Here is a 23,152-nt window from a genome sequence, read left to right on the forward strand (position 1 = left end):
ATGGCTTTCCGTATTGAAATTTTTGTTTGCATGGGAAATGATGATGGATTTTGGTCAAAAGAGCAGAAGTTTCCACAGCACCACCTCTTTTGAAAGTGGCTTGGTCAAAAATAAGCAGGTCCTGGAAGAACTACACTTTCAATCTTACTTTGTCATTATCACATGCCAGGTTATTGTTTTGGTTAGGGAAATGTATCTTCTCCATACTCACTATGGAGGCAGTTTTGCTGGTTTATTAATAACCATTCATATACAGTTAGTCTAAATTAAATTATTTTTCAAAGTTGGGCTTTCTTGGTGCATAGAGTCTACTTTTCTGTAGGAATATCTCTTTTTTAATATGTTAGAAGTGGCTTGTGTGTTGAGTATGGAGCAAAGAGATGACCTGGGAGATGAGAAATCCAGATGGGTTAATAAAAGGTAGACATTTTCACACACACTTTTTAAAGCCATGTGTGTGTGTGTGTGTGTGTGTGTGTGTGTGTGTGTGTGTGTGTATAAATATATATATAACGATTCGAAGGAAATATACCATGTGTTCGAAAAGCAAATTTTAAAATTACTAGAGGAAACAAACTTTTACCAAATTCTTATTGAGAAAATGCCTCATAGAATTCTATTTCATTTTCATTGCTATTATAGCTATAGGAGATAGTCTGTTAATACAAAAGTATGTGTCTACACTGCTGGACTCATAGGATGCTAAATCCAGAGGAGTGGTCAACAAATATATCTTTGTAATAAACTTGTTACAATCTGTGCCTCTCCAGACTCAGGTGATGGTTTTTAGTTGCAGTAGGGGAAACTGAGACAGTTTATTAGAGTCATCAACATTTTATTACTAAATGAGATGGCTATTCTTATTTTCCCTGAAGATATACACTTTACCTTCCCCAGATCTGTGCCTTGGGAGGCTGGACTTTATGAACAGTACTGCCTAGCCTCCCTTTCCATCTGTCTCCCAGTTGTATTTGGCCACTGGTAGACGCACAGGAGATCAAAGAGCAGGGGAAGAAGAGTACGGGCTATTTATTTCCCTCATACCCTCCCTCTTCGGTTTTATATCTGGCAACGGCCACACTTTCCTACAGTCTTAGTTCTTGTTGGGCGATTGTTATTCCATGGCTTCAGGTCTTACAGGATTCCAATATTACCATTCCTTCTTTCCCCTTTGAACCTAGGGGTAGTAACAGCTTTGTGTTATTTGTTTCACCATCCGTCTTAGTTTCCCTTAATCCTGCCCACATCAACTCTTAATCTTGCCCTTTACTCGACTTTAACCCCTTCAGGTGTAGTGTCTATTTCTTCTTGGGATCCTAATCACCACTTTAAAATGTCCCAGTTAAACTGGCTAGCATTTATCTCTTAGTTGGGTAACATGCATGAGTTAAGTAAAACAACAGGCTGGCTCAGTACTAGGGATATTCCTTACTCTTGAGGCCTTGGTTCTGTTTGGCATTAAAACCTTCGTCAAGATTCTTACCCATTGGTATCCACATTTTTCACCTTGGGCCCTGATCCTTCTGTAGTTTTCTTGCCTGAACTCCTGATATCTCCTATCTGCAGGTTTCTAGAGGCACCTGTTCACTCTTTTCTACCTTAGATGAATTCTATGAAATTAACCTTGACTTAGATCTGTCAGACCTTTCCTGTCAAGCTGACACTGTAGAATGGTGGATAAAGCATGTTTTAAGCCACTCAGACTTGTACTCCACTACCAGCACTGCCACTCCATAGCTTGAGCCTCAGTTTCTCATATATTAAATTGAGATGAATAATACTACTTCATAGGGTTGTTGCAAAAATAAAAATTTATAGTTAAAAATGGAGGAAAGGAACGGCGATTTCAAAGACAGAAATCTAGAAATAAATGAGAAGGAATAAAAGAGAAACTGAAGAAGGAAGAATAATGAAAGAGAAATACAAGAACTAGCTGATACCATCAGGAGAGGAAACATAATAATGGGCATTCTCGAAGGGGTGGAAAAGGGGCAGGCATTAGAAAGCTTTTTCAAGTATATAGTTGATGAGAATTTCCTGAATCTAAGGGATGAGCTGGAGCTCGGAATTCAAGGAGTCAAGAGAACACCCAATTATCTCAATCCAGAAAGTCTTTATCCAAGACACATTGCATTAAAACTATCAAAAATCAGGGGAATTCTGGGAAACATGGTGGATTGAGAGACGTCCTCAGATCTCTCCCCTTGAAACAACAGTAAGCTGAATATCTAAAACTCAACAAAAAACACCCAAACTGCACACCAGCGCCTCTGAGTGTGGGATCTGTGCATCAGAATCCCGGGTATTGGATAGTAGACTGGGAGAAATAAAGAAGCTGCCTCTTGCAGCTGCTGGAGCTCCCTGCAGAAGGAGGAGGGGAGAAGGTCCGACGACTTCCCTGAACAGTCCTGCTTGGAAGTGCTATGAGTTCCACGCAGCCAGTAGGCAGGGCCTAGTCATCAGGGCAGAAATCAGAGAAGAGGGATGGGACCTCAGAGAGACAATAGTTGACTTTTACCGGCCGAGGTTGCAAAACTGAGGCTGAGCCACAGCACCAAACTCCCAATCCAAAGGGACCCTCCCACATACCCTACAAGCACGATCACCGCAAAGCCCCAGTGGAATCTGAGCAAACGCTGCCAAGACCTTCACTGACACTGACAGGGACAGAAATTGAGGGTAGCAAGAGTGATTAAATATCTATCAGAAAATTAAAAAAAAACATTTTAAAGGCTTTATATAAAGCAGAGATCCAAGAGGCTTAGACACCAATAACCAAAACCAAAAGAAAAGCACCTTCTTTGCAGCAGACTAAAGAGAGATCATATATAATAAATCTTTCAGGAAAAAAAGCAGAATACATTTTCATTAATGCCCAGGTGGAGAAATAGTTCATTAAACACAATGAACAACTAAGGTGATAACTAAGACACCCCTGAAAGAGAAAAATCTCCAGAAAATAAGCTTATAGATATAGAAATATGCAACTTAAAAGACAGAGAATTCAGGATGGTACTTCTGAAAAAAAAACTCAGTGGGCAGAGAAAAGAAATTGAAACCCTCAAAAAGAACCAAATAGAAATTCTGGAAATTTAAAAAAAAAACACTGCAAGAGTTGAAAAATGAAATAGCAAGCTTGGGAAACAGAGTCGACCAAATGGAGGAAGGATCAGTGATATCAAAAACAGAAATCTAGAAATAAATCAGAAGAAAGAAGAGAGAAACCAAAGAATGAAAAATAATGAAAGATAAGTACAAAAACTAGCTGATACCATCAGGAGAGGAAACATAAGAATAATGGGTATTCTTGAAGGTGAAGAAAAGGAGCACGGACTAGAAAACTAATAGTGGACGAGAATTCTCAACTCTAAGAAATGAGGTGGAGGTTGGAATGCAAGAAGTCAACAGAACACCCAATTATCTCAACTGAAAAGGCCTTCACCAAGACACATTGTATTAAAGTTATCAAAAATCAATGACAAAGATAGAATTCTCAGGGCAGCCAAGGATAAGAAAATGGTAACTCATAAAGAAAAAAAACATTAGATTATCATCGGACTTCTCAGTGCAAACTTTACAAGCCAGAAAGGAATGGAATCAAATATTTAAACTATTAAGTGAAAGGAACTACCAGCCTAGAATAATGTATCCAGCTAAACTCTCCTTTAGATATGGAGAAATTATGACCTTTCCAGACATACAAAAATTGAGGGAATTCTCCACCATGAGGCCTACACTACAGAAAATACTGAACAGGGGTCAGTTCACCCAAAACAAAATGACCAAAAAAAAAAACATAATTAGGAGTAAAGTGATTATCAGGCAAATAAAAAAAGAGCGGTGCAATCCTTATTAAGAACAGGGCATTATAAGCTTAAATAATAAGAGAATTGCTATAGCGAGATAGTAATGAATGTTCAGCATACATAAGGACAAATTGAGATAACAATGACTGAAAAAAGGAGGATTCAAAGATCCAAATTTGCAAAGGGGAATGGAGATAAGGCATACCTAGAAGAAAATGGACGACTATATATATGTGTGCGTGTGTGTGTACGTGTGTGTGTGTGTGTGCACGTGTGTGTGTATACACACACATATATATCTATAAACTATCCTTTTCATATTCGTAATGGTAACCACATACCAAAGATTCAGAACTGACGTATGTAACATAAAATAAGAAGAACCAGAGGGAAAACCCATAAAAAACAACCAAAATAGAGAAAACAGAAACACAAGGATAAGAAAGCAATGGAAACACCGAACTACCAGAAAGTAAAAGATAAAATGGCTATAAGAAGACCTCATATTTCAATAATCATCCAAATGTAAATGGACTGAACTCACCAATAAAAAACACAGAGTTGTAAATTGTATCAAAAAACAAAACCCAACCATATGCTGCCTCCAGGAGACACATCTCAGTTCCAAAGGCAAATATAGACTCAAAGTAAAAGGTTGGAAAATGATATTGTGCACAAATGGCATTCAGAGAAAAGTGAGAGTAGCAGAACTAATATCAGATGAAATAGACTTCAAAATAAAAAAAAAGTAAAGAAAGATATTGAGGGACACTTCATTATGATAAAGGGAATCATGCACCAAGAAGACATAACACTTATTAATATCTATGCTTCCAATCAGGGAGCCTCAAAATATATAAAGCAGTTACTAACAGAACTAAAGGGAGAAACACAGCAAAACACTATCATAGCAGGGGACCTAAATAACCCACTGTCAGATATGGACATATCATCTAAACAGAAAATCGATAAGGAAATAGCATCTTTAAATAACACATTAGACCAACTGGACATAATTGACATTTACAGAGCCTTCCATTCCAAAACAGCTGCTTATATATTCTTTTCTAGTGCTCATGGAACATTCTCAAGAATCGACCACATACTGGGACACAGAGATAGCCTCAACAAATATTAAGAGGGTTGAAATCATATCAACCATATTCTCTGATCATAACGCTTTGAAGCTGGAGATCAACTGCAAAAAGATATCAGGAAGAACCACAAATATATGGAGATAAAACAACATGCTACTGAAGAATAACTAGGTCAGAGAAGAAATAGTAAGAGATCAAGAGATACATAGAAATTAATGATAATTATGGTACAATATATCAAACCTTTTAGGAAATGGCAAAAGTGGTCATAAGAGGAAAGTTCATATCATTACAGACCTAGCTCCAAAATCAAGAATGAGCCAAAATAAATAACCTAATGCTTCATCTTAAAAACCTAGAAAAGGAAGAACAAATAAAGCCTAAAGTCAGAAGAAGAAAAGAAATTATCAAAATTAGAGCAGAAATAAAGGAAAGTGAAAACAAAACAAAACAAAAAAAACAATAGAAAAAATAAATTCAATAAAGAGCTGGTTCTTTGAGAAGGTTAATAAAATTGACAAAACCCTGGCTAGACTCACTAGAGAACGGGGCACAAATAAACAAAATCAGGGATGAAAGAAGTGAATTTCTGACTGACATTGCAGAAATTTAAAGGATCAAGCAAGAATACTATAAAAAAGTACATAACACTAAATTTAATAACTTAGAAAAATGGACAAGTACTTAGAAAATACAAGTACTGAATTGAGAAGATCTGGAAAATCTAAATAGGCTGATCAGCAGTATGGAAATTGAAACAATCATGAAAAACATATGAAAAAGTAAAAGTCCAGGACTAGATGTCTTCATCAGTGAATTCTACCAAACGTTCAAAGAATTAATACCTATTCTCCTCAAACTCTTCCAAAATATCAAAGAGGAGACAATATTTTCCAACTGATTCTTTGAGGCCAGTATTACTCTAATACCAAAACCTGATAAGGATAACACAAAAAAAGAAAACTACAGACCAATATCTCTCATAAACACAGATGCAAAAATCCTAAATAAGATACTAGCAAACGAAATACAGCAACATACTAAAAAGATTATACACAACGATCAAGTGGACTTCATTCCAGGGGCACAGGGATGGTTCAACAAATGCAAATAGATTTATGTGATACACCACATAAGCAAATTAAAAAATAAGAATCACATCATCATATCAATAGATGCAGAAAAAGGCTTCCACAAGATACATCTATTTATAATCAAAACACTTAACAAATTCAGTATAGAGGGAAAGTACCTTAACATAATAAAGGCCATATATAACAAACCCTTAGCCAATATTATACTTAATGGTGAAAAACTAAAATCCTTCCCTCTAAGATCAGGAACAAGGGAAGGCTGTCCATTATCACCACTGTTATTCAATATAACATTGTAGGTCCTAGTTAGTGCAATCAGGCATGAGAAAGATATAAAAAGCATCCAAATAGGAAATCAAGAATTCGAACTGTCACTATTTGCAGATGACATGATTTTCTATATAGAAAACCCTAAAGACTCCAGAAGAACACTACTAGAAACAATAAGCAAATACAGTAAAGCTTCTGGATACAAAATCAATGTTCAAAAATCCATAGAGTTCCTATACTCTAATAATGAAGTGTCAGAAAAAGAAGTGGAAAAAATAATTCCTTTTGCAATTGTAACAAAATGAATAAAATATCTGGGAATTAACCTAAGGAAACATGTGACGGACCTATATAATATAATCTATAAAACCCTATTAAGAGAAATTGAAGAAGATACAAGGAAATGGAAAGATATTCCATATTCTTGGATTGAAAGAATCAACATAGTTAAAATGACCATATTGTCTAAGGCACTATACAGATTTAATACAATCTGCATCAAAATACCATTGGCTTTTTTAAAGAAATAGAACAAAAATCATCAGATTTGTATGGAAGCACTAAAGACCCAGAAACGCCGAACTCATCCTGAGAAAAAAGAACAAGGCTTGGAGGCATCACTCTGCCCAACTTCAAATTATACTACAAAGCAACAGTAATCAAAACAGCATGGGATTGGCAGAAAAACAGACACAAGGACCAGTGGAACAGAATCGAGAGTCCAGAATTAAGCCCATGTTTATACGAGTAAATAATTTTTTACAAAAGAGCTAAAAACATACAGTGGAAAAAGGAAAGCCTCTTAATAAATGGTGCTGTGAAAACTGGAAAGTCACCTGCACAAGAATGAAACTAGACCGTTGTCTATCTCTGCACACCAAAATGAACTCAAAATTGGTTAAGGACCTGAATGTAAGACCTGAAATAATAAAATGCATTGGCGAATACATAGGAACTAAGCCAAAGGATCTTGGAGTTAAAGAGGATTTTATGAATTTGACCTCAAAGGCAAGGGAAGTAAAAGCAAAAATAAATGAATGGGACTACATCAAACTAGAAAGTTTCTGCTCAGCAAATGAAATCATCAACAAGGTAAAGAGACAACCATCTGAATGGGAAAATATATTTGCAAGCAACACCTCTGATAAATGCCTAATATCAAAAATATACAAAGAACTCATATGACTCAACAACAACAAAAAATCAAATGATCCAATCAAAAAATGGGCAGAGGACCCGAACAGACCCTTTTCTCTAGAGGACATACAAATGGCTAAGAAGTATTTGAAAAGATGCTCAACATTACTAACTATTAGGATAATGCAAATCAAAGATTTGCAAAAGAAGGTGTGGTGCATATATACAATGGACTATTACTCAGCCATAAGAACGGAAGAAACACTGACATTTGTGACAACTTGGATGGACCTCGAGATCATCATGCTAAGCGAAATAAGCCAGACAGAAAAAGTTGAGAACCACATTCTATCAATTATATGTAGGATATAAATCTGAAAGTAACATATGAACAAGACAAACAAACAGAGACTCATGGACATGGACAAGAGTCTAGTGGTTACCAGAGGGTAAGAGGGAGGAGGATGAGGGAAGGTAGATGTGGTAAAAGGGATCGAATATATGATGACAGAAAGAAATCTAACTATGGGAGTTGAAAACACAATGCAATATATATATGCCTTACTGTTAAATTATATACCTGAAAGTTAATAGATTTCATTAACCAATGTCATTTAAAAACAAACAAACAAATAAATAAGTAAATAAATATTTATGTTTAAAATTTAATGAGACTAAATTTATTACATAGGAGTTCAAGAAATCGTAAGTCATCTTCTCTCGAGAAAGTCAGCAAGGATAAACTACTGGACTGAACTGTGTCTCCTCTCAGCTCTCAGTATCACAGCATTTCTGGCACATTGCCCTTCCTGTGTGTGCAGCTTTCCAGGAAAATATAGCTTTTGTGGGGAGGAAACCATGGTTCTATATAACCACAAGGGATTGAAGACATAGAATAGGAGGATCTTCTGTATTCCAGAAAAGCAATGTTCCTCGGAGCCCATCTTTTAAAGGAAATGTTTCCATTTGGTAAGTGGTATGGACTCATTTTGAAGATATAAATCTGGCATGTTCATTTACATATCTTTAGGCAGGAAAATGTTTGCTATTTGACTCCATGGGAAAAAGCCAAACATAAATTGCAAGGCAACTTTAAAACTTCTGTTCCCAACTTATTTGAGCTGAAAACATTTGATAAACATACAGTTCTATGGGTACAAACAGCCACAACTCACAGCTGTGATATCATTAAAAGCCACAGCCCTACCATCCCTAGTCTATGTTGTTTTAATGTTGAATATCTTGATGAATATTTGTTCATTCTCTCAACTGGTTGTTGTGCCCCTTAGTGCACATATGTGGATGATCCTGTAATGACTACTTGCTCATTCATGTTGCAACTATCTACATGACTCAAAAATGGCGTTTTGAGATCAAACTAGTGACACATACATTAGTGATCAGCCAATAAGAAGAGGGAAACCAGATCTGTACAGCGATCCAGTTTAGTAACATGTGTCAGGGAAGCTGTTTAATAAGTGTCGCTGAAAATTATGCAAAATAATTAGTCTAATTGGGCCAAGGGTGTCCGTATTTTCCTCTGTGTGATGGAGTCCTGCTAGTATGAGAACTGTTGTTTTTATAGGCACTAAAGTTTGGAGTCAGTCCCCCAAATATTTTTAGAGTTCTTACTATATGCTGAATTCAGTTCTGGGTTCTCTAAGGCCTCTGAGAGGAGCAGAAGACTAGGAACTGGTCCTAGTTCCTTATCAAAGAACTATATAGGACTATCACACAAGACAATCAATAAATATTATGGACCACATGTAATAAAGAGCTAGAGTATGTGGGAGAGACATCAAGGACTCATGGGAAACTGGAGATAGAAGGAAAATGTAAGCAATAAACAGAAGGTGCTCAATATATATATCCTGAATAGCTGTAAGAAAGAAAAGAAGCAAAAGAGAAAAAAATCATGGAGTAAGTGAGGCTTAGATCCTAAAGTTAAAGCAATCGAAAGTCAAAAGAAAACATACAATCTTTGGTCAAGGGAAGGGCCAAGCGAATGTCCAAGGCCCTGGGGACTTCTACTGAGAGGAGCACATGGAATCTGGACACCTGCAATTCATTCTCTCAAGTAATGAAGTACCAAAGAGAAATAATCAATTTCTGCAAGCCCCAGTGCTCTCTAAGTTACAAGTTGGAGGCAGAAGAGTCCAGCTGGACTCTGGGGTAGGTTCTAGTTCAGAACTGGAATCAGCTTCTGAATCACAGGATTAACTTCCTTCCAGTCCCTATTAAAAAGAGACTACAAGAAGAAGGGCATAGTATTGCTGCAAACTCTAAATCCCCCTCTTACCTACAGTGAAGCTAGCTCCACAGGATAAATGGAAGAGGAAACCTCCAATTTGCTACTATCCCTTACCTACTGGCTCACAGAAGATACATTTTCTGAGGGGAGACTCTGCATAAAGTGGCCATAGAGATATAGCCATGAGATAATGCTAGGGGATGTCATAAAAGAAAAGCCAATCCCAACCATTTATTTTCCTACTGGTCCATTTCTGGGCATTTTGCGGATTCTGCACTTGGATAAAATGCAGAAATCCGATGGCCTGTTTATTGATACATGTAACAGATACAAGGTAAGTAGTGAGCCATCTATTCTCCAAATCCACAAATGTATATTAGATATGGAGAGAAAATGGATCAGATGATTATATTTGTACTCCCATAGCAGAGTGCTAGCACATAGGAGGTGTTCAAGAAATAACTATGGATTGACACAAAGATTTGAGCCCCCTTCCCTGATACTAGATGATTATACACTGTCACACAAGAAGATGTTAAGCCTAGGGCTTCTACATAAGATTTGGTTCTTCTCTTAAACAAGGTAAAAACAAAACAAAACAAAACAAAACAAACAAAAAAAAAACATTGCTATAGACGAACAGCCCAGGCTAAAGACCAAATATATATAGTGAAATGCCGAAAGGAATAACTAAAAAGTGATAGCAGCAACTGTATTTTAAAGGCTGGTAAAATGTCACCATGGAACCATGGTGTGACAAATAGAAATATAAGGTGAAAATAGAAAAACTAAGAGCTTGGGTTGGATGAAATAGGCGAAGGAGACGTCTGCAAGCTCCGAACTCCCCACTCATCTCCAGCAAAGCCAGGTCCTTGGAATTAATGAAAGAAGCTGCCTCCAAGTGATCTTTGGAACAGTCATTTTGTAAAAAACTAATGAGAAATTCACTCTGAAATGAGATGAGGCTGAAGAAAAACAATTTACTAGAATGAAGTGTATCAAGATATTATTAAGTATTTCTCTATCTAATTTCATGTACCTCCTTAATTTTTTAATAATTAGTATGTATTTGTTCTGATATGGTACTGTCTCCATACTTCAGAACCAGTTTCTCATCCCCAATTAAAGTTTCCCTCAACCCAGAAGACCTAACTCATTTTGGCTAAGATATCGATGATTTCTTATGGTTGCACATGTCCTTGCACCCCAAACATCTGATTTAGCGCTGCTTGTAACTAAATCTCCAGGAAACTGTGTGACCATGGCCCTTCAAACTTTATCATGCACAGCTCAACACTTGACCCTGAGCATGCTTTCATGAGACAATATATTTGTTGCTAAGATCAAAATGCTTGAGTTATGAGGCAGAACCTAAAGGTGATATTTTAAAATGCCCTGTGGACCCACTTACCGGAATCCCATCGATGCCAAGAAAGCCGGGAACTCCCATAGGACCCTAAAAAAAGGAGTATAAAGAGGAATGTAAGAACAATTCAGTTGAGCTCCATTTGATTCAGTGGGTTTGTTCATGTGATTCATAACCTAGGTTGTTAAGAAACATTTTGTATCTCCCTTTCCACATTGTACCACCTTGCTTCCTACTCCAGTTCTAGGTGATTACTTGCTTCTATCTATTGTCCTGGTCATGTGTGTGTGTTCTGAGACTAGTTCTTGTCTTAGGCAATGTGGTATAAGGTCTAAAATTAAGGCTCAATATTACATGCTGCTTTGATATCTGGGGAAACTGGGAATGCCTCAAAGGGCCTAACCAAGTTCCCCTTTCCACTTTGCTCCTGTAGATAAAGTCTCCTAGGTAAACGGTCTCTATAATCAAACAGAATAGATACAATTTCTGTTTATCCTTGAGTAGTGGGTTTCAGTTCCTTGCTGGCCCACTGAATTATTCAAACAAACCAATCACATCCTCCCTCAGGAACCAAGGGGCATCTCATGACACTACAAAATCTGCCTCTCGTAACCCCTCTGGTTTATTCTGACCCTCGTGTGGCCCTGCACAGCGTGTGGCATCCTTCTCCCTTCTGCCGCGAGTATATGTGATCTCTTCTGTCCAGTGTCAGGTGTCATATCTTTGGTGATTCCCAGAATCCTAGAGTGGGAATCCTTCCCTCACCAATGGGGCGAATAAGAGGTCATTAAAATCAGCAGAGAACATAAAGTTAGCTGCTAAACTCAGTCATTCAGCCACTATGGCACAATCAATTTCCTTTATTGTATTTTTCCCCTCTCTTTGTGACCCAGATTGCTTCTAAGCATTCTGAGCCCTTGCTTCCCAGTTGTCTTGCTTGAATTCCTGACTTCTACTGTCAGGCTGATTAGATTTCTGACCCATGTCCAGTTCAAACCCACATGACTTCCCACCCTGGTGAGCCCACTTGTCTAGCAAGTAATAATACATGCGCTTTATGGCTTGCTTACCATAGCCTCTCCAGAAATGGGCTGATACACTAGTAGCATAGGCATAGGCCCCAGTCTACCTCTTATTAAAGCAAGTAGCCTGGCATCACTGTATTCAGGATCAGTATTTTTACCACAACAGAACTGAGATTTAGAACCTTTCGGCTTCATAATTGTGACCTATGAGTCAAAGGACAAGCAAGCTTTGGTGTTCTTACCTTATCTCCTTTTGGTCCATATGGTCCCAAAGGGCCTGGGGAGCCCCTTTCTCCTTTCAATCCTGGTAAACCACTAGGGCCAATAAATCCTTGAGGACCTGATGGACCTTGAATTCCAATTGATCCTGGTTGCCCCTAAGATGAACAGAAGGAGTGCAATTAGTTAACAGAGGACTTAACATCAACATTTCCCATTTTCCCATGTACAAAGAGAACACTGCCATCACTTCACTAAATAATTTTGGCTTAGAGATCTGTGAAGCATGCCAAAGTTCCAGACATAGATCAGAAAAAGTTATTTTAGGTGCTCTAAACTTACTTGGATAGAACATGTTTTACAAGCACATTTGATAAGATTTATGTGCACCAAGATCCTTCAACTTTGTACTTCTTAGGAGATTAGTTATTCAAGTTGGATAACATTGTCTTCTTCCTAGTTAATTCCAGGCCATCTATCAGACTGTCAAAATAGTAAAAGAACAGAATGCTGGAGAGCATCATGACATTTTATAACTCACATCCAAATGGCCAACCACATGCTTGCAGTGAAGTCCAGAAATGGCTGTGCCTAAAGAAGGCTGCCTCCAGGGTCCAGAAAGGGGAGAACCCTGAAACCCATGGGTTGACCAACCTGTTGGAGCTTATCTTTGGTTGACAGACCTTAGTACCCCATTACTAGAAACAGATGCTCACAGGGGAAAACCACACAAACATGCATATACACATAATTTTTTAAAATTGTTCCCTCCCTAGTTCTCTCCTTCCCTTTGCCCCTGCCAACTGTACAGGTGTCGAAGGGGTAAAATCAAAGGAACCTTAGAATATCCATTATGTATCAATTATGATAGCAAGAGAAAGCACCCTGAGGGTTTCGAACACTCTGGTTATAAAGCGTCTGTAACAATTAAGTCTGAGAGTTCAGGCTGACATTTTAAAGCTGACTGAGACAGAGAATTAACCGCAGTGGGTGCAACACAGGCAGGCTAGTCTATCATTTAGAACAAATGCCAGCAGGAACTGAATTTTCTTGGCAGAAAAGTGAAAACCATTAGTAATGTTCATTGCCTCTCAGAGAACACAACACCACATCAGGTAGAAAGCCATTTTCATAAATGCTTCCCATCTCCACCTCTCAACTTCTTTACCGACTGTCTGCAATTTCCTGTAGATCTGTGAAAAACTCTGAGAAAAGCCCATTAAACATGCCCTTTAATATTCACCCTCAAGTTTTACTTTTCAAAAGGTGGAAAACAGGAGAGATGCTTTATGCAGTGGCTCGAGTCATATCCTGGAGATGTAAGTGATCACCAGCTGTACAGGGCCATTAGAGCACAATTTACAGGGTCAGTCAGGCCCCTGAAGATCTAGGACTTTTGCAGAAAAGGAAAAGATGCTTTTTCCAAGGAGATGCAATTCTCTGGGTGGGGAGATACCACCTACCACTCAACCTTTTTCGACTCCCAACATGCACACAGATTACAAAGGATGCTAGGCTGCAGACTATTTCATGAGCATATTTCTGAAGATGATGGGGTGAAAGCTGACCTTTTATTTTTTATGCTCTTACTTCTTGTTGTTAAAATTTTGTTTATAATGACTGTTATTTATTACGCTGGTGAATTTTTACATACACAGTATGTGAAGCTAAGAAGAAAAAAGAGCAATACTTTTAAAAAGTTGTGCTAGAGTGCTGCTGAGAATTAACAGAAGTCTAAAATGTGGGCCTAGCTTTCAAGAGTAATGTACATAAAACCACAGCAAACAGTATAAGTCCGGAACACAGCATAAGTGGTGCAGGAACATAAAGGAAGGATTGGCCGTGGTGAGCTTGTGGAATGCTTACATTCTATCTATGGCTGGGGAGGGTCATGAGCCACACTGCAAAGGCTAAGTGGACCCCAACTGAAGTGGGTCTGGAAAGCAAGGCAGGAAAGTTGAAGACTTGATGTGGTAGGAAATAGGGAACTCTTAGAGGTTTGGGGACAGAGGAGGGATGGGAGGAAGGCAGTGTTTCAGGTCTGAAACTCATCAACCAGCATTCAGGAGAACATGTGTGTGTCATAATGAAGTCAGGGCAGCCTGCCTGAATCAGGAACAAGAAAGACAGATAAGAACCAGCTGTTGGGGAAAGAGGAGACTGCTTTGTGGGAGGATGCGAGGCAGGGCAGGCTTGCCAAGGCCATGTTATTACTAGCAGAGAGGATGCAGTCAGGACACTGAATATCTGATCTTAATCTGAGCCCTGTTCAAAGTTTTGCTGCATCAGGGAAGGAGAGGTGGAGAGCATGATAAACCATTTAACAGCTACTGAGAGAGAAGATTGTGGTGTGACTCAATTCCCATCTTGCTCATACCACTAGAGCCTGAGCAGTGCCTGGCATGGGCACATAGGTTGGCATACTCCAGCTCAGGCCTCTTGCCTTTGTGAGCACATGCTCAGCAAGAGTAGACAAGGAGACTAAGGAGTAAGGCAATCCTAGGGCTGGAATTCACAGGAAATCTGATTCTATCCAGAAAAGGCAGGGTTCCATGTCCTGCTCCCATTCTCTTGGCAGGGTGAGTATGTTGAATTTGCCACAGTCACATAGCCATGTCCTCTGTTCCAGCCAGAGAGCTTAAAGTAAGTCTCTTGAAAAACTCATGAATTCCTTGTGTTCTAATTCTTTTTACAAAAAGCCATTTAAAATGACACCCCTCGAAGGAACATGTATTTCTGGCCTGGCCCCAGCTAGAAATTTCTCAGAGTTACCTAAGGGCCAGAATAAGGGCCTGTGGGATGTTTCAAGGCCTCTGAGGCACTGCTCAGAACCGCCTACTCAGCATGGTATCAGGCCTTTCTGGAGTCTGCAGTCATAGGATATAAGACAAGGGGCCTTCCCACCCAACTGAGGTCCTTTCACATAGTGGTACAGAGCAGTGCAAACAAATGAAGATAGCAAAGAAAAAAAGAGACATTTCTTTTGTCAGTTGTTTTGTCAGCCATCTCTAGATATGTGTAGGCTATGCTTATAGCTGTATGATCTTTTTCTGTTGTCTCCAATGGCCAGAGTTTCTGTCTCAGTGACCAATGGACTGCTGAAGCCTAATATTTAATCAGTGAACTGTTTTGGGGGTGGGGTTTTCTCCAAAGTTATGAGAGGCACTTTTCATAATAGCCAGCAGAGGCCAGTGTGAGAATATAAAGGCTACACATAAGCAGGTAAGTGGATGGGCCTCTCTCAATACAAAGAAAAAGAAATCAGACCTGTGTCTGAGAGTCACAGAATGTTTGAATAAAAAGGGCCCTTAGAGACCATTCCATTTTATGCATGAGGTAAATAGGACACCAAGAGAAGGGGAAGGATGTGTTTAGGTCACATAGCTACTAAGGACATTGCGAGGTTCAAACCAGACCACCTGTTGCCAGTGTGTGACTCTTTCCCTTTTTGCCAGTGGCAGACATCCTAGGATGTTTTTGAGGCTGTCCCCCTAACCCCAGGTCTGCCCCTGGAACTGTTCCCATCAGTAGGCCGAAGCATCCAGATGCTCACACATCATTTCTCTCTTCCTAACTATGAGCATTTCACAAAGCAATCTGAAACATCATCACTGTTTGGACTGCTAGCAGAATTTCAATGTGCTTGGATGCATTCCTTGCCCTGATACTTGTCATTTATTTTGGCAAATAGACCCAAACAGGGCAGAAGGGACTCCTCCAAGTCTTTCCAACATGGTCTCCTGCCTCCATCTGCTCAGGATTTTAAATATGCGCATCAGGGTCTATTTCTCAAGAGAATGAGCTGAGACTGGTTCCTAAGGCCAGGAATTGCAGGTTCACAACTGCACCCTAGTCTGGCTGTCTTTTGCTGACCACAGTGGGTTGAGGTCAGTATGTAGTTTAAAGTACTATATCCAACCAAATCCATAGCTCCAGACCCAGAAATGGGTCTGTATATAAAGTAGTACACACATGCAGAAATAGCATCTAAGAAACTGAAAAGAACATGCCTCAAACTAAGTAGGACTGTAAAACTGAGAAGGGGTTGGTTTTTCATTATAAGGCCCTTTCATGCCTTTTTATACTACCTTATAGTGTCCTTCCCTATAAAATTAAAATTTGTTCCTAAGGAAGAATATGAAACTCATTCCCACTGAGGCATAAATGTCTGACAACAACTTAGAGCTTTACTTCTCCCCAGAGGGATTTGTATTTTAATGGAGAGCAAATCATTAAGCTAGGAGATGCAAATGCTGTTTATGAAGCATAAAAGGGACAAGGGGTGTGCACAGGCTTTCCTAAGGATACAGCTATATTGCAGGACGCGGTGCACTGCTGTTAGGTGGTATCGTGGTGCAGGCTCTGGAGTCAGACAGACCTGGAGTCAGATCTCATTACAGCCATTTAATAGCTGTGTGAACTTGGGCAAGTGACTTAACTACTCAGAATCTCTAGGGCTAGGAGTTTGGTGTAGAGTTATTGCGAGCATTTAAGTGAGTTAATGAATACTTGACAGATAGCATAAAATATCAGTTCCTTTTTTTCTTTAGGTATCATTTATGACAAAATGGCGAAGTTATGCTTGGGTGCTTAATGCTCCTTTTAAATGGGATATGCAGAGATGTGAGTCTAGAAATGAGAGTTATCTGTCTCTCAATTCTCCTCAAGAGACCTCATCTATGTGTTAATGATTCCCAAATCTGAACCTGCAGCCCAGATTTCTCTTTTCAGCATACCAGGTCTTACAGCAAATGGCTTACTGGATCTCTCCACCTGGATGGATATTCCAACTCAAAGTCAAAATGACCAAAGCTGAACTCATCATCTTCTCCCCAACCCCATTCCCCAAAGCAGCTTCTTCCTCCTGAGTTAAAGGAACTCAGTAAATGGCAGTATTCCATAAAGTTGACCAAGGCGGAAATCCAAGGGTCCTCCATGACCTCTGTCTTTCTTTCATCTTCCACATTCAATCTAGCAGCAAGAACTATCAACTCCACCCCCAAAATATAACTCAAACTTGTCCATTGATCTCTATCCTTATGGTTTTAGTTCATGGTCTTCCTCATTTCTCACCTAGAGTGTTGTCACAGTCTCCCATTTGGTCTACCATCCTCCAGGCTTGCTTTACTCTCTCTTAGCGTTCTGACCCAGGACCTTTGTACATGTCTCTGCTCTCCTGGATAGCTCCTGTTTATCATTTGGGCTCCAATCAAGATACCAACTCCTCTAGGGAGCCAGGGAGCCTTTCATAATTACCCCTGCCCCAGAGTATAGGCTATGTTTCCTGTTTGTATCCATAACCTTAAAACAGATTGAGCTCCTTAAAGACAAGGCCTATGTCTTACTCCACACTGAATTATCCATGCTACCTATAATGCTTAGTACACAGTGAATGCTCAGTAAATGTTTGCTGAATGAATGGAGAAATTAATGCATGAATATATACATTGAGAAGCCGGTCTTTCTATATATTTTTTGAAAGACTAGATAGCTGCATGAGAGTATAATGAAGAACATTCTGATCACAGAACCATGGAAAAGAGAGCTGCATAAGACAGGAAATCATTTAGTTCAGGTTAGAGAAGCTGAAGCCCAGAAAGGGAAAGGGACTTACCCAAGTTCATACAGTATCAACTCTAGATATATGACAAGAGTAATGGAATGAATAGGGCAGAAAGACCGGAGACAGGGAACACAGTGAGGAGGTTGTGATCTCTGTAAAGAGAAATGACAATGACCTGGACTTGGTTCATGGCAGTGGAGACAGGGAGAAGATGGATCTGAGAGATATCTCAGAGGCTAAAACTGACAAGACTTGGTACTGTATTGAAACTGGTGGATAAAATAAAGTGTGGTATGAAGGATGACTCCCAGGTTTCTTGATTGGGCAACTGAGTGGATCTCTTGACTGACATGAGGAAGCATACAGGACAGAGTCTTAGGTGGAAGATGAAGGGTTTTCCGTTAAAGAGATGCCCGGGGGCCATTTAGGGTATGTTCAGTACCTGTTTCTCTCACTAGATTGGAAGGTCTGAGAGGTCAGGTAGCTCAGTTAACTTTGTTCACCACAGTATCTCTGGAGATACAGTGTCTGATGTGTCATAGACAGACAAAACATAATTGTAGGGTAAAGTGTAACTGTGGAATGAATGAAAATACAGAATCAAATGTGCACTTGGGCATCTACGAGAAGGATATTTTCAAGTCTCATTAGCTTAATGAGATTTAAAAAAACTTTGTTGCTATCCTGACAAACCCCTTGTGGAAAAGGGAAAGAGGAGCAGAGATCCCTGACCTCCAGCCTAGGAATTAGGTGGCTTAAATTTTACAATTAGTCCTTTCCAACTGGAATTCCCATCTTAGCTATGGGGCCAGCGTAGATAGGATGCAAGAGTTTAACAGACTCTGGCCTAAGTAGCTGGGGGTCTCCCTCCTAGCCATGAAATACATGGTAAGAAAGAAACTAATGATGACAGAATACTTAAGAAACTTCAAAACACTTTTCCTTTTGCCCTTCCTTTAGAGCACCAGTCTCCAATTTTTTGGCACCAGGGGCCAGTGCTCCTATGAGAATCTAATGCCTGATGATCTGAGGTGGAGCTGAGGTGGTGATGCTAGTGCTGGGGAGTGGCTGCAAATACAGATGAAGTTTTGCTCACTAGCCAACTGCTCATCTCCTGCTGCGTGGCCTGGTTCCTAACAGGCCACAGCCTGTACCAGTCCGCAGCCTTGGAGTTGGGGACCCCTGCTGTGGAGGACATGGCAAGGAGTTAATTGTTAGGAAAGTGTGAAGGGCTGCCAAGCAGCCCTGGGAGTTCCATGGGCACTAGAGAACGTGTCTGTGGGAAGCTTCCCCAAACAGTACTTAGAAGCTCAGGTGCAGGAGCAAGCAAAACAGATGGTGAGGTTTTCCAGAGTTGGGCACTAGCACATACATCAGAAGTACTGGGAGTGAGGACTAGGGTGAGGGAGAGGGATAGATTCAATAGAAGGACATGAGAACACTGTTGACATAGTTGATGTTGGGGTCCCGGCTAGAGAAAGAGCCAGATAAACAGATAATTTACTAGAAAATTTGGCTGCTCAAAGTGTGAAGTCTGACTAGTTATAGATATAAATTATATGCAGCATTTAGTACTTGAGTCAATTCTGTCAAGACAAATCCAGAGCCAGAGAGAGCAACCTGGAAATCCACATATGGAGAAAATCCACGAGACTGTTAACAACAGGCTGCATCTACCTCAGACTAAAAGACCTTGTAGCTGGGTCTAGCATCCAACTCAAAGGGAGGTGGTTTAGGCTGATGCCAACTCCCTGGGCAGAGTCAATGACATGTGTGGGGAGGGAAGTAGGTAGCTCACATGTTCACAGCTCATTGAAAATTCATATTTTGTCAGTTCTTGGTCCTCTGTACCTTCCCCATTTCAATAGTGTCATTTAAAATTTTGTTATATCTTACTTGGCCTAATTGTTTTCTTAGAGATAGTAACAGTGAAAGCAGTTTAAACAACTTAAAACAATTATCTGGCTCCTAGAGAAAGCAGAGCAAAGGATAAATCAGGAAACTATTCTGAGAGGAATCCAGGTGAGAAGGTGAAGAGGGAGGGAGTAGCAGCTGGAAAAGGAAGCAAAATGAGCCAAACACTAGGACCTGGGGGAGAAAAGAGATGAAAGCGGAGTTTGCCAGTTGAGCCAGGGGCCTGGTTTGGGAGGTTAACTGGGCAAGAGGCCCCATGCCCTGCTTGTCTCTATTGATCACCACTTTTTTAATTCTCTGCTTTTATGAGGATTTTAAAAGCTTCTAGATCTGGGGCTGGCAATCTTTCAGAAAATGTTAATGGATAATTCTGTAGAAATAAAGTCCCCAATGAAGCCTGCCATGGCCAAGAGTAGCAACTATTGACCCCTAAAGCTGAGTGGTGAACAAACATTCAAGTACTTTCCCCTTGAAGACTTTGAGTGCTTCAGGTCCTTTGGCCCTAAAATCTAGCAGCTAATTGCTCCTCTTGACTTGACTGACAAAGAGGGATCTCTTTGTTAGTCCAGTTTCAACCAGTCTCCAGAACTCAGGAGAAGGAAAAAATAAGTGAGGAGGGCATGATGGGGTGGAGGGAAAGGAAGCTCTAGTAAGTCTATCTGGAGAGTGAAGATTTCCCAAGGGCAACATGAAAGAGCTTGATTAGGGGAAAGGTGTAAATCAAGGTACAGCAAAGCTAGCTTTCAATGAGCCTTGCCAGGTAGGCTGCTCCAGGGTCAGAGGAATTCTCCTAACCCTTGGGACCTTAGTCTAGTAACTCTTCTTCTACTTTCTCATATCTTCTTGGCTGATTGTTTTCTCTTGGTCTTGAAAACATACTCTGGTCTGCTTAATACTAAAAAATAGAACTAACATCAGTCCTCTGACCCCCTGACTACTATTCCCAACAACTGACCACCACATCTCTCCACTACCCTTCCAGAACAAACTTTTTGATATTCTAGTCAACACTCACTGCCTCGACTTCCTCTGCTACCACTTTCAGTAGTTAGGCAATCTGGACCTAACTACTCCTCTCTCTTGGAAGTGTTCTCCAGAAAGTAACCAGTGAATTCTGCTAAGTTCCAGTCCCGCAGACATTTGCATCATTCATCATTGCCAAATACTCTTTTCTCTTCTGAAACCCCCTCCTTAGCCTGCATTGCATTATACTATGGTTTCTTTAGTCTTTTATCCTCTCACAGGCCTCTTCACTGGCTCCTTCCATTCTGCCCAAAGGATCTTGCCCCTCTCTTGATATCATCCACCTTCTATAGCTTCTCCCACTTCCTCTATAAAAATGAGATGCCACTGTAATTTATTTCTCAGGTTCTGCCAATTTCCTCAGGCCATTACTGGTCCCTAGGGACCAACAACAGAAACTTAGCTCAGTCCCTTATTAGCCATCACCTGGATAAGGAAAACAGCCTCTGGGGGTTATCTCTATGTCCAGTCAAACATTGCTGCAATCTGTCTAACATTCTGTACAGTATTCTTCCCAAATCTGATCCTATTGTCCCTTTGCTCAAAACTGTAAATCACTCCCTATTACTTTCTAAATAAAACCCATACTCCTTAACCAAACATTGAAAGCCCTTTACCATCCAGCAAACACCTGTCCTTGCAGGATTATTTTCCACTAAACAGTCCTATCTGCCCTAGACTTCAGACATAATGGTCTCCTTGCTAACACTAAAATTCATCCTGTATTCTCTGGCTTCCAACCAAATGTTTTCCAGGCATACAATATTTGCTTAGTTTCAGATGTACAACATAGTAATTAGACATTTACATAACTAATAAAGCTTTCACCAACTTAGTCTAGTATTCATCTGACACCATACATAGTTATTAACATATTACTGACTTTATTCTCTTATCTGACTTTTTAATTTTTGTCCATTTGATGAGTATAATGTGGTATCTCACTATTATTTTAATTTGCATTTCTCTGAACACTAGTAAGATTGATTATCTCTTCATATTCTTGTAACCCAATCCAGTTCCCTTCTGTGAGTTGTCTATTCTGTGAATATACTTGCCCATTTTTTCTTCCTTTTTCTTGTTAATTTACCAGAGTTCCTTGGACATTCTAGGTACCAATGCCTTGTCAGTTTTAGACACTGCAAATATCATCTAGTCTATCATCTGTCTGTTAACTTTATCTATGGTGTCCTTCACTAAATTGAAATACTTAAGCTTGATGTAGTAAAATTCATGAAGCCTTACACCACTTTGAATTATGAAGAAATTCTTCTACATTTATAGTTTTATCTTTTGTATTTAGGCTTTTAATTTACCTGGAGGTCACCTTTTAATGTGCTATGTGGTAGCTGTCAAACTTTATTTTTCTTCATATAGCAGTGCTTCTCAGTTTTTTCCATGTCATAGCACAGAGAGAATACGATAGTATGTTCTCAACTTAATGTGGTAATTTGATGCAGCTGCTCATAGCCAGAGATGGCGGCCACCAGCTTAGGTGCTCTGGGCACTTTAGATTCCTCCTGACCATCCTAAGGGTCAAGAGCATCAAGAGCTCCACACCCCTATAATCCATTTGTGGTTTGCAATGTGATAGACTGATTGAGAAGCTCTGTCACATAGTGATCCTTTTTCTAATACCAAACTACCCATTATTCTCTTACTGTGAGATTGCATTGATCTTATCATGTTTCTGAGCTCTATATTCCATTACATTGGTTTATTCGCCTTTTACTATGCCAGTCTTACAGTTGATGATGATAATAAAATGATGACGATGATGATAACATCTTTGCAGTATGTCTCTAACTGTAGAAGGGCAAGCCTCTCTCGGTTCTTTTTAAAAATTGATTTAGATATTCATAGGCATTTATTCTTCTTACATATTTTAGAATAAGTTTTTTGAGTTCCTTAAAATAGCCTGCTGGTATTTTCATTGGAATGACATTGGATGAATAGATTTGGGAAAAATTGACATCTTTACAATGATAAGCCATCCCATCCACAAACATGGTATATTTCACCATTTATTTAGTTATTTTATGTCTATTAGTAGAATTCAAAAATTTTATCTGTAAAATGTCCAATATACTTTTTGTTAGATAAATTATTAACAAAGAAGATGTTAAGTTTTCCTTTTTTTGTTGTTACTTTGGTAAGTTTACATACAGAACTTTGTACTTCCATTATTATATTCAGAGTGTGCACTGAATTAGAATTCTATGTCAAAGGGCCTGTTTCCCTAATCGAGCTTGTAGCATCTAGAGACAGGCTTTTGGTTCACTTTCTTTCCACTACTATACTTTGCTATAGTATGTCCTCATTTAATATCAGTTGAACTTAATAAAGGGGACTTAATTACCATCTGTGTAAATTTCTGACAAAAGTGC

The 23,152-nt window shown here is 39.4% G+C and overlaps 1 protein-coding gene across 1 annotated transcript in view; it reads right to left on the reverse strand.

The window, feature by feature from the left end:
• COL4A6 (collagen type IV alpha 6 chain) overlaps positions 1 to 23,152 on the reverse strand; it is a 294,450-nt gene that overhangs the window by 57,303 nt on the left and 213,995 nt on the right. The window contains exons 4-5 of the mRNA XM_036227183.1: positions 12,289 to 12,423; positions 11,067 to 11,111 (exon numbers count right to left, since the gene is read on the reverse strand). Of these exons, the coding sequence (XP_036083076.1) occupies positions 11,067 to 11,111; positions 12,289 to 12,423 (180 nt within the window). The remainder of the gene's footprint in view (positions 1 to 11,066; positions 11,112 to 12,288; positions 12,424 to 23,152) is intronic.

This window comes from Rousettus aegyptiacus, unplaced genomic scaffold (assembly GCF_014176215.1).
Source record: "Rousettus aegyptiacus isolate mRouAeg1 unplaced genomic scaffold, mRouAeg1.p scaffold_m13_p_9, whole genome shotgun sequence".
Classification (NCBI taxonomy): Eukaryota; Metazoa; Chordata; class Mammalia; order Chiroptera; family Pteropodidae; genus Rousettus; species Rousettus aegyptiacus.